Source organism: Lytechinus variegatus, chromosome 2 (assembly GCF_018143015.1).
Source record: "Lytechinus variegatus isolate NC3 chromosome 2, Lvar_3.0, whole genome shotgun sequence".
Lineage (NCBI taxonomy): Eukaryota > Metazoa > Echinodermata > Echinoidea > Temnopleuroida > Toxopneustidae > Lytechinus > Lytechinus variegatus.
In genome coordinates, this window is record NC_054741.1 from 38,112,520 (window position 1) to 38,125,846 (window position 13,327).

The window sequence follows — 13,327 nt, forward strand, 5'->3', positions numbered from 1 at the left end:
ACCTATTAATGCATGATGATCGAACTGATAGTTCATAATTGATCAATTAAAACCACTTCTTTACGTTGTGCACATTCAAGGCTTCTTCATCATCAGAAATTGCACAAAAAGTCAGGCGATAGCATTAAAGCTGCTGCAAATTGTAGCTAGCGTGTCATAATTAGGTAGTTTTTGATCTCTCATGTGAATCAAGCTGCTCAAAGCCAAGCTAAGACGGTATTTACTGCGACAGCATATTCACAAAATAACGCGCGCGTTTTTCACGCGTTGATTATAACCCTGAAGACTTTTAAGGTCCCTGTGGAATTACAACAAAGTCAGTTTCAGGAAATGCATGCTTGTGTGCGACGGGCCTCTTCATTCTCTGTTTCAATATGTAATATTTTTGTAGTTTGCAGTTTTCTTAGCATTTTTGCGTGCAGTTGTGATTTATGGATATTTCTTATCATTCCCGTGAGGATGTTGGAACATCATGCATACGTAAAGCCCCAGATGCCCTGCAATCTGCAATCTCTGGTTACTATTTCGAATGAAATCAACACTTTAAATGATTTTAAGACTTCTTGCCGTCGAATGTGAAATTATGATGTGTTGATTTGCTACGGTGAATTTAAAGGACATGAAGGGATGATAAACTTCATATCAAGGTATGTTTTTCTGTACTGTTAATAGAATTCACTTTCTTCACCAAAATACATTTAATTAACATATCAAACTCCAATTTGCTTTTGCCCGCCGACGTCTTTTCATTTACTCTAGTTTCTCATGGGGGAAATAATCTATTAGAGTTAAATACGTGGAGCGTTGTGGCCCAGTGGATTAGTCTTCGGACTTTGAAACAGATGGTCGTGGGTTCGAATCCCAGCCATGGCGTAATTTCCTTCAGCAAGAAATTCGTCCACGTTGTGCTGCACTCGACCCAGGTGAGGTAAGTGGGTACCTGGCAGGAATTTATTCCTTGAAATGCCACCGCGCTGTAAAAGGCTGCGGGGCTAAAGCCAGGGTAATAATATCCAATGGAGCGCATAGGGACGCATTTGGCAGTGATATGCGCTATATAAGCATGGTGGTATTATTATTATTAAAGAGGTATTTTTTGGAAGGCTGATTACATAGATCAAGCTTAAGCCGTATACGTAACAGATCAAAGTTTGTAACGCTTTTTAGAATAAAGTTTTGAGTATACTTAATTCATATTGATATTATAAGCCGGATGTAGATCATTTCGGTAGGGAATTCAACGTTACACAGTTTCCGTTACCATAGAAGTATGCCTTTAGATAATTATGATCATAATGATTTACCCCGAGAAATAATGTTATCAAACATTATCAAACATTTGTGATGTCGCAAGGGAATTATAATTATGAAGACTTTGCGGACTCGGATAGAAGTTCCTGCGAATGTGACGAAATCTTAAAGTTTGAAAAAAAAAATGCAAAGAAAAGGCGTCCCGGGTGCGCGTTTCCGTTTTACACCCTGGCGAAGGCATTTTCCGGAAAAGTAGCCAAAAAGCGACTAGTGAAGAGTCTACACACGTCGCTGGTTACCGGTTGCATGCAGCTTGCGACCACTGATCAGTGCTTGCGACACAGGCGAGTCCACCACCGCATGCAATTTGCACAGTTACTGATCAGAGCACAGAGTTCCTCGGCACTTCATGTACAGAGAGAGCGGCAGTCAGGAGTGAAATCCGAACATGCTTTTGCAGTCGCGTTGTTTATGATATTTTTTTTCTAAAAATAAATTATTAACTAAATGAATAGAATGACAGACAAAATCAAAATAAACAGATACTTATAATGGAAAGACAAATTGAAGTTTGATGGATAAACACTTAGAAGCTGCCGAAAGATAGATATAGAAGACTGATAAATAGATATAGACAGATAGATAGAAATAGAGAGAGGGAGAGAGAGGTGGATAGATAGATAGAGAGAGAAAGAGGGAGAGATAGATAAATAGAGAGAGGGTGAGAGACAGAGAGGTCGATATATAGAGGGAGAGGGGGAGAGAGAGAAAGAGAGAGAGAAGGATAGATAGAGATAGAAATACGGACAAAGAGAAAGAGAGAAAAAAGACAGACAGGTGCTAGAGAAGGAGAGATAGAGAATTTGAGAGACAGATGTTAGATAGATAGAAAGATAAAGAATGAGAGAGACAGAGAAGATAGACAAATTAACAGATAGATAGATACATAGATATATAGATAGAGAGAAATAGAGAAAGACAGACAGATGGATAGATAGAGATAGATAGATGTTAGATAGATAAAGAGGGAGAGAGACAAAGAATATTAACAAATTAACAGATAGATAAGTTTAAAAAATAGATAGATAAATAGAGAGAGAGAATAAGAGAAAGACAGACAGATGGATAGATAGATAGAGAGAGGGAGAGATTAAATAGATAATTAATGAATGAGAGAGACAGAGAAGATTATTAGAGATATAGATACTGCAGTTACATAGATAGATAGAATTTGAGAGATAGATATATAGACAGATAGAGAGAAAGACAGACATCAGCAAATCGGCAAGGCAAATGATCAAGGCAAACATTCGTATTGAACCTGGAAAGTATAAGCTCAGCTGCCGAGTACGGCATGTTCTGCGGATAACTTCGACTTTGGATCGCGCGCCCAGCTGATAATGTAAACAAACGTAGACGTAGACTCTTCACTAGTCGCTTTTTGGCTACTTTTCCGGAAAATGCCTTCGCCAGGGTGTAAAACGGAAACGCGCGTCCCGGGTGATTGGGAGGAAACGCCAGCTCTCCCCCGAAAAAAAAAGACCCACAAGCGATTGGCAAAGCTTTAGCCTGTTCGACTAAGCGATTTTCTTTCTTCATTCGAGTCGTCCGCAAGATGTTAACGTGCCACGTAAAAACCGCGCTTAAAAACGACTTTAACAAATAAGATATATATATATATATATATATTATATATATATATACAGTGCGTATCAAAAAAAAAGTTTACACTTTGAAAAAGCCCTGGGAATGAAAAAATATACATGTGGGTAATTTTTTCACATATAATTTTGGGTTTGGGTCTCATCTATCCAATGAAAGTAAAAGTTTTGTCAGAATGTTACACTTGAGTGAGCGCTGTCCATTTTTGTAAAGCTCGCAGAAATCTGTTTGCGCAGAAATGCTCATTTTCACGCTGTGTCAAGGGGGAAGGGCGAAATCAAACTTGCCCTGCGAAACATTTCTCAAACATTTCCCTTGCACTTTTAGTCAATTGAAATAAAACGGACACATTCAAGCATTCTGTAACAATTTTGTCACCCAAATTGAAATTTCAACACTTAGTAAGCACAACCTTTACCATTTTTGTGCCAGCTGGATCTGAGGACATAACTGAATCTGAACAAAAGTTTATATCAAACATCTCCATCATTTTTTCAAGAAGTTTTTATCATTGAAAGTGGGTTTACGTTTCATTTTTCATTTGATACTTATTTCTCCACACATTTTCCAAGCTCGATACTGATTACAAAATGAAAATAAAGCCTAAGCCATTCCATGTAAATCACAGCTCAGTGTAAAGCAACTATCGTCACGATGGCCTCGGTGTGTGGGGAGTGGGATGGAGCGCAACGCACATTTCGAAGTGTTTGTGGGCAAGGAAACAAGTCAAAAAGGTTAAAAGATATCTTTAAATCAATTTTAATAGTTATATTCCACTTTCTCTTCATGTTTAAGTTCTACTTTTATTCGCATAACTATTTCAAAGTTCTGCGCAAATCATTTTTCACTAACTTTTCAAAAGTAAGTAGTGCTCACTCAAGCGGAAATATTTTTCGACAGTTATATCGTCATTTGCTTTCATGGATCTGTAGTAATGTTGAAATGTGGAAAAATCTTCAGAATATTACAAATTTATAATTTTACAGGATTTTTTCAAAGTGTAAACTTTTTTTGATACGCACTGTATATATATATATATATATATTGATATATATTGCAATACCACCAGGAACTTGTTGGTATTGCAAACTTGCATTACTCGATTTTGTTCCGCAATATCTGATATATATATATATATATATTCATATATTATCGATCGTGTATTTTTGGTTGTGTTTCAGAAACGGAAGATCTGGCAGTTAAAATGCTTTCATTCAATAAAGTTCACGATGTGTACTCTTCTGAAAAAGGGACGAACGGCAGTGAAGCCACGCTATCACAGGCATCCACATCTCTTTGGAATGAAAGGAGAAGGATGAGACAGGTACTCCGTAGCGTTGTATCCAGAAACAAAGTTATAGAGATGAGTAAACTACTCAGTGTCTTGGTAGTGCCTTTGGTGGTCCTGATCGTCCTCTCAGGTCTTAGTCTGGATGATAATGTAAAACAATGGCGGAGCACTGAACAGGTGGGCATGGCGCTTCAATACAACAAGTTGATAAGCGACACTGTGATAAGACTTCAAGTAGAACGTGGATTGTCTTCTACCTTTCTCAGTGGAAACAGAAGTAGCAATCTAGTCTCAGATGCTCTTGAAAAGAACAAAGAACGAACAGACCAAACCCTTAATGTGATGGAACCTTGGCCCACTGTTGGATTGAACGCGAGTGGAAGGTTATATGTATCGAAGCAGGAGTTTTTGGCGGATCTGGATATTCATCGAACAAGAGTTAGCGATGGTGATGGTGGTGGGAATGATTTGACAGTATCAGGAAATATAGAATATTATACTAACATCAACATTGGTTTATTATTGAGCGGGATCAAGACCACCGTGAGATCCACCAACCGGGAGTTATCGTCACTCCTGGTGGCGAAAGACACCCTTCTCTTTTCTGTAGACCTATATGGTATTGAACGGGCTTTAGGTGGAGCCTATTACGCATCTTGCCAGTTATCTGATGATGATAATGCATGGTTCCGCGCTGTTCATTCACAGGCGGATGTCCTTATTAGCTACAGCAGATCGTACTTCGGGGATACCGACATCCTCATTCCCAAAAGTGCATTCCTGGATGAACTGCGGAACGAAATTTATGCAAATGAAGATGCTTGTGCAAAATATGGCGACGACAATGTATCTGCATACGCTCTCTACTGGTTTGACAACATGACGTTGTTCATTGAGCAGCTGGCTGATATTGTTGAAAATACCACTGATCAGATCCTAATCACCAATCGAAGAATCCGCAAGGAATCTCAGCTTACAGTAATTGTGTACTCAGTAGTAGTTTCTATGATTGTTATTGTGTGTCTATCACTGGGTACGTGGTTTGTATTCCAAACCAACAACCTGCTCAGCGTTGTTGGTTCGTATGCTAAAGAACTTTCAGAAAAAACTAGAGAACTGGAAGCTGAGAGAAAGCGTGCGGACCGATTACTTTATCAGATGCTGCCAATGTCTGTTGCTGATCAGTTGAAGATGGGGCTTTCAGTGCCAGCAGAACATTTTGAATGTGTTACTATATGCTTCAGTGACATTGTTGGTTTCACCTCACTTGCTGCTGTCTCTTCTCCAATACAAGTGGTAAACATGCTGAATGGTCTCTATAGGTAAGACTTACAATCCTCATAACATAGACCAGGGGCCTGTTACATAAAACAAAAACTCTGGTAAATTTGTTTGACAGAGTTTTAAAAAAAAATCTTGAAGTGTCAATGACATAATTTTATTTGCCAGAACCTGTGGCAGAAACCTTTTTGTGGCGTTCAAACGCAAGTATAACAATATCCAACGCAAGTCCCAAATGTTGACTGGTTGAAAATAAAATTACGCATGATTCTTAGAGCTGAGCTTGATAGCAAATCCTCTTGGAACGGGCCCCAGGGGAGCGTTTCATGAAAGCACTTGTCAGACGTTTTATCCGACAAGTACTGATTTATCCGACAGTTACCATAGCAACAGTGCTTCTCAGCCAATCAGAATCAACGAAAGTTGTCAGATCTGACGACTTGTCGGACAAAAATGTCGATGAAGCGCTCCCCTGGTGATGCGTACTATATAACGTAAAATAATCTAATAGCATGATCATACAATGACCATACCATAATACGAGTTCTATCCACACAATACGAAAAACCTTATTAGTTTCATTCCTTTTGAACAATATAGTCTGGTCAGTTAGCGGAATTATGTGGACACGGTGGACAAAAGCATGATTTTTTCTCCAGACCTTTGTTTATGTATAAGAATTAAGAATGGGGTATGCTCCAAAAAATCTGGCTGCAGGAACAGTGAAAAAATGGGTGAAAATGTCAGAATTTATGAGTTCAGATTTGTATGATATATAGACTAGCGCTAGTGCAAAACTCAATAGCAGTGCATTATTTTGCATTGGATTAGTTCTTGAATTCAGACCCTTTTTGAACAGCTCTTCTGTTTGTCCTCGCATCTCAATGCACCAAATATCTGAATGAAGATGCTAACCAAGCCGAAGGGTGACGGTGGAGGGGGTTGAATGTTGGTTTGTGTGTGTACATATTTTGGTCTTGGGGTAAAGGTGTGCAAGACACATTTTTTGCATGTGTTGGAAATTGTGTTGCCATGGTAACAGTGTATTATTGCAAAAATAAGGTAAAAATCTTGCAGTTAGAACCACTTCCTCTGTTTTTAACCGATTCTCATGAAATTTGGCACACACATTGGTCTTGAGGTGAAGATGTCTAAGACACACTTTTGTGTGTCTTTCAGAAATCTTGTTGCCATGGTAACAACATATCTGGTGAAAATTGGGGGGAAAAACCTTACAATTCAAACTGTTTCATCAGTTTTCAATCAATTTTCATGAAATTTGGCACACACATTGGTATTGAAGTAAAGATGTACAAGGCATTTTTTGTGTGTGTTTCCAAAATTGTGTTGCCATGGGAACAACATATTATATGGCGAAATTTAGGTAAAACACTTGCAATTTGAACTACTTCATCAGTTTTTAACCAATTCTCGTGAAATTTGGCTCACACATTGGCCTTGGGGTAAAGATGTGCAAGAACCTTTTTTTTGCATTTGTCAGAGAGTGCATTACCAGGGTAGCCACATATGATAGCCAGAAATGTAGGAAAACTTATTGTGGATCAAACTTCTTCCCCTGTTTTTAGTCAGTGCTCATAAAAATTGGAAGAAATATTCATCTTAGGGTAAAGATTCATATTAAATTCTAAATATCTTCTCTGCATTGAAATGTGGGGTATTAATCACCTTCATTAGTATTTCTGGGTTTGGGGGGAAGGGGCAGGATTAGTCCTTTAAATCTGACATCAAAGAAGGTAAAGGCAGTGGCCATTAGAAACATAAAAATGATAAACACTCTTAAAAAAACGCATCCCCTTAAGGGCATATAGGCTGGAGGTACACTGGGTGAATATGAAACCTTCCGCTGAAGCAGAGGAGTTCCAACACTGGCAAGCAAAACAAAATGTGTACCCCTTGTACTTTCAACAGCTGATTTTCTAAACCTTAGTTCCACCTCCCCAAGATGTGCACCCCTTCCCATACCACTTTTAGTTCTATTTCCCCATGCTCAAACCAGTCTGCATCTTTGTCCCTCAGGGGTCAATGCATTTTTAAAGCTAGACATTACTCTTTTTTTGGGGGGTGGGGTCTTTAGAAAATGACCTCATTAAAATTACAGTTAAAGGATTATGACTAGGAACTTAACCCCCCCCCCCGAAAAAAAAGGGGGCTGATATACTTTTTAGCAGAAAATGCCCCCCCCCCCTTCAAAGGTAGGAAGAATCCTTTGCATTTCAGACCATTCATTTGAAGCTTAATGCATTCTGATTTGATAAAAAAAAATTGTTTACAGTACCCAATTAACCATTGTTTATTTATATTCTCCTACTCAGTCTTTTATTCATATTCCGTTCCTACTCTTTCTTTTTAACTTTCACATCACTCTTGATTTTGAGCTTCACCATGCCATCTCCTTCTGTTTCCTGTCTCTCTCTAAGTATATTTTTTCTGACATATTTTAAAGTGTACCTTTAATCGTGCAACTAATTATTATAGAAATATAAATATATACAAAAATATCTGCACTTGTTTTAGAAATTCACTTGCAAATCCATGACTCAGTAACATACCATATCAAAAATATACCTATGTGCACAATAGATTTTAGCCTTATATTTTCTTTCATTTAATTTTTTCAGTATATTTCTGTGACAGCCCCTGCTTCATGCTTCAAATAAAACATTGATTAATTGGACACCGGAAATTTTTTTTTTTCAAAGCAGAATGTTTGAGGCTTTAAATTAATATGCTGAAGTGTAAAGGATTTCCCCCTTTTTTTTTTTTTGGGGGGGGGGTTAAGTTCCTAGTTGTTATAATTTCATTTTGATCTTTATGTGGCAATTTTCTAAAGCCCCCCCCCCAAAAAAAAAAATGTAAGGGGTGTTTTTTTAAGAGTGTTTAAGTTCCTCATGGTCATGGCCTTTAACCTTCTATATTTTTATGTTGTCAGTTTTTAAGGACCTTCTCCGCCCCTCCCCCCAAAAAAGCCTATAAATATTATTGAAGGTGATTAATACCCTGCGCTATTATATGACGTTATAAAGGGGAATCAAACCCAAATAAACACTTGTTTTTAGAGGAAAATGAAAAATCAGACAAGTTTATAGGTCAAAGTTTGAACAATATCGGACAAACCATAACAAAGTTGTGAACATAAAGTTATAAACATTGGTAATCACTATACCAATGAAGACTTCAAATTGACCGCATATGTGATGTCATAGTGATTTAAGAAGGCAAGGACCACTCTTCCATGTACTGGAATAATTAATTAGCTAAAATTTCTTTTTTCAAAAGTTTTACTTCAAATGATATCTTTCTTTCATGAGGACATAAAACATACTACCAGGTTTATATTACGGCCTCAATGGAATAGGGATTTAGGAGAAAACCAAAAATCCTGATAACTACTAGTCTTATGGGAAAGTTGTCCTTGCGGCCTCACCCCTTGTCATAATTTACTTACCCAGTTGCCAATTTGAATTCTACATACGAGTAGCATTAGGGATCTTAATTTAAAAGCAGTCATAACTTTATTTTGCTTGTCCGATTTCTTTAAAACTTTCACCATTCTTATTTTTCTCCTTTTTCCATGCACACAACATTATGACCAAGGCTTGATTCCCTTTTAATACTGAATATGAATCTTTACCCAAAATGAATATTTGTGTCAACTTTTATGAGCACAGGCTGAAAACTGAGAAGTAGACTGATCCACAATGAGTTTTCCCCCATATTTCTGGCTAAATGTGGTTACCAAGGCATTGCACTCTCTGACAAAAGGTTCTTGCACATCTTTACCCCAAGGCCAATGTGTGAGCCATAATTATTTCATGAGAATTGGTTCAAAACAACAACAACAAAAAACTGATGAAGTAGTTCAAATTGCAAGGTTTTTACCTAAATTTTGCCATATAATATGTTGTTCCCATGGCAACACAATTTTGGAAACACACAAAAAATGCCTTGTACATCTTTACTTCAATACCAATGTGTGTGCCAAATTTCATGAAAATTGATTGAAAACTGATGAAACAGTTTGAATTGTAAGGTTTTTCCCCCCAATTTTCACCAGATATGTTGTTACCATGGCAACAAGATTTCTGAAAGACACACAAAAGTGTGTCTTAGACATCTTCACCTCAAGACCAATGTGTGTGCCAAATTTCATGAGAATCGGTTACAAACAGAGGAAGTGGTTCTAACTGCAAGATTTTTACCTTATTTTTGCAATAATACACTGTTACCATGGCAACACAATTTCCAACACATGCAAAAAATGTGTCTTGCACACCTTTACCCCAAGACCAAAATATGTACACACACACCAACATTCAACCCCCTCCACCGTCACCCTTCGGCTTGGTTAGCATCTTCATTCAGATATTTGGTGCATTGAGATGCGAGGACAAACAGAAGAGCTGTTCAAAAAGGGTCTGAATTCAAGAACTAATCCAAAGCAAAATAATGCACTGCTATTGAGTTTTGCACTAGCGCTAGTCTATATATCATACAAATCTGAACTCATAAATTCTGACATTTTCACCCATTTTTTTACTGTTCCTGCAGCCAGATTTTTTGGAGCATACCCCATTCTTAATTCTTATACATAAACAAAGGTCTGGAGAAAAAATCATGCTTTTGTCCACCGTGTCCACAAGTAGGGCATTTTTGACGCTAACAGACCAGACTAATAGGCCTCCACAAGGTCAACGACTAAAACGCGAAACAAGAATAGAAAGAAACCTTTAACATATCAAGAACGGATCTTGCCAGATTAGACACAATAACGTTTAGAAGCATGAGGTGGGTTTGACAAATACGGTCCTTGAAATGGTAGTAACGAGTTTTCGCACTGCGATGCAGAACAGAATAAGAACACAATAAATGTATTGAAAATTCCCATCAATTGGCAATGACCAGCTGGAAGCTCTTTACCGAAAATTGGCGAACTGGAACATCAGTTCGTCTTAAGTTTCATAGCTGACCAAAAAACTGGAAATAAATTGTCTTCCGTCCAGAGTCCAAGACGGAACTTCTGTTTTGATTCAGCATAATTCTTGACAAAGACTACGTTGCTTCTTTATGTCATAGCACGTCTTAGCCCGCACTGGGCGTTGTGGCGTGTGCCTGTAATCCAAGCTATGTGGGGGAAAGCTACAAATTGATGCAGGGGTAATTCGAGGTTCGAGCCCTGATCACGTCTTTTCGATGGTGACATTGAAGGACGGTCCCAGACGTAGTTAATCATATTTGATTGATACACGTCTGACAAAACTAAAATACACACACACACACACACGTCACGGATGGAGGAAATTTGACAATACATTTTGTAAGTTCTTAGAATCCGTTCTGGTTCGCGATGAAAAAAACTCCTAATAATATCCAACACACCTATATTCACCACTGGAACACATTAAAACATCCGGTCCCCCACACTCATGTGCTTTCCGTCGCAGAAAAGTTGTTGGCACTGATGCTCTATCCCTGCTCGAAATAACACAAGTGTCACACAGTGTGATCACAGTGCGTTCACATGGTGGATTATGTGAATACACTCACATTCAACAGTGTGAATATATTTTCACAATGTGGACACCTCGATAGTGTCACAGTGTGATCACAGTGCTTTCACATATTCACACTATTAAAATGCTCAAACTCAATACTGTGAATATATTTTAACCCTGTGGACACCTCGAAAGTGTCACACAGTGTGATCACAGTGCTTTCACATAGTGGATTATGTGAAAATATCATTCACACTATTAAAATAATCAAATTCAACAGTCTGAAGATATTCTCACACTGTGGACACCTCGATAGTGTCACACAGTGTGATCACATAGTGGACTGTGCGAAAATATTATTCACACTGTTGGAATCCTCAAATCCAACACTGTGAAGATATGTTCATACTGTGGACACATCAACTGTGTCACACAGTGTGAACACAGTGCTTTCACATATTGGACTATGCGAACATATTATTCACACTGTTGGAATGCTCAAATTCAACACTGTGGAGATATTTTCACACTGTGGACACCTCGACAGTGTCACACAGTCAGTGTGATCACAGTGCTTTACATAGTGGACTATGCGAAAATATCATTCACACTGTTAGAATACTCAAATTCAACACTGTGAAGATATTTTCACACTGTGGACACCTCTACAGTGTCACATAGTGTGACTATGCGGACTATGTGACAATATTATTCACTCTGTTCCCAACGTGTTTACATGGTCAACTATGTGAATGTGATTCACACTGTTGAAATGCCCAAATTGAACAGTGTTCCACACTGTGAACACACTGTGATACACACAGAGGAACACTGTGTTCTTTCCAGTAGGGATAGCCACTGCTATGACGGTCAAAATCTGATTTATGTTTAATGGAAGCATGGAAATATCAACCCATTATATCTGAAACTGATGAATCATTTGCTTAAACTTTGATATACTGCCTAGTGTCTAATCACTATTTATAGAGCTGTCCTAAAACTATTATGCATAGTGATATGAAATGCATCTGTTAAGGATTTTGTGGGTCGTATTTTGCTATTTTACACCAAATTTCATTTTACTTTACTTTGTCCTTGCGGCGACCAAAAATGTAATCAGAGCATCGCCACTCTCATTAGAAAATAAATTTGTTAAAGGGTCACTCCAGGCTAAAAATAACGTTATTTGGACAGACTGTCACATGGCACAATAAAAAAGGGATAACGAACAAGTGCCATTACGATCTTCACAAATCAAATTAAATCATAACCAAAATCTAAGTATCCATATCCACCACATACATTATGGTGGCACAGTTCTGTATTATCTCTTTATCTGTATATGTGTGCGTACATAATACAAATTTCTCATAAGTTAACTATATCATTATCGAGATCGGATTCAGGGTACAAAACAATCCCCTCAGATTAACACACGAGGAGTTATAGTTTAGTCGGAAATGGGGGTTCTCATGCACCATCATAACATATTTTTAAGACCAACTTTCTTGTATTTCCTGAAGTGTATAATTAATGAATCTTGATGTTCCCTCATGGGGTTGAAAATTGGGAATTTTGGAGGCCACCTTGGATTTTTCGTGAAAATAATTTTTTTTCCACAAACGAATGGAAAATTTTAAATGAATGCGCGTTTCACTATGGTTTAGATAAAAGAAATCGATGGCAATCGTTTTCTATAGACTGTCCGGTTATATTTCTTGAAAAAAGGAGAATTTATGCCAAAATGTTTATGTTTTTGGTAAAAAAAAATTGCATTGATATTTTTCTGTTTTATCATAAATATCAACAACTTATGCATTATAACAGCATTCGACACGAAAGAGGATATATTACCAAGATTATTGATATGCTTCGTGACAGTAATAATGTCTCGATTTGCTTAGATAAAGGACGAATACTTCCAAATGTATTACTCGATATTGCGATAAAATGAAACCATAAATAAACCTCCGTGCCTTAGTCACGCTAGTGATTTTATTTATTCTTTAAACAAATGCACACATAGCATCGAGCGTTTTAGCGTTTTTTGGATTTAGCCGGAGCAATATATACACAACAAAGAAAGTATAAGTCCCACCTAAAACAAACATCAATAATTTCCGAACCAATCCGAGTTTTTAATATATTTTTATATGAGTTTGTAGGTAATTTTATAAGCTACCCTCTGAGTAAATATTGTAGACGTATTTTGCGTCATGCTTCATATCAGTGATCACCGTCAGAAGGCAAAGATGCCACTTTTCAAAAGTCACAAGCCAAATATCATGACTTTGATTCCATGTTATTGGAACTAATTCCACATTCTCAT

The 13,327-nt window shown here is 37.6% G+C and overlaps 1 protein-coding gene across 1 annotated transcript in view; it reads left to right on the forward strand.

Moving 5' to 3' along the window:
* The first annotated feature begins 221 nt into the window (after positions 1–221).
* LOC121408047 overlaps positions 222–13,327 on the forward strand; it is a 65,279-nt gene continuing 52,173 nt past the window's right edge. Inside the window, exons 1-2 of the mRNA XM_041599361.1 lie at positions 222–647; positions 4,095–5,526. Coding sequence (XP_041455295.1) covers positions 4,118–5,526 — 1,409 coding nt within the window. The 5' untranslated portion in view covers positions 222–647; positions 4,095–4,117. The remainder of the gene's footprint in view (positions 648–4,094; positions 5,527–13,327) is intronic.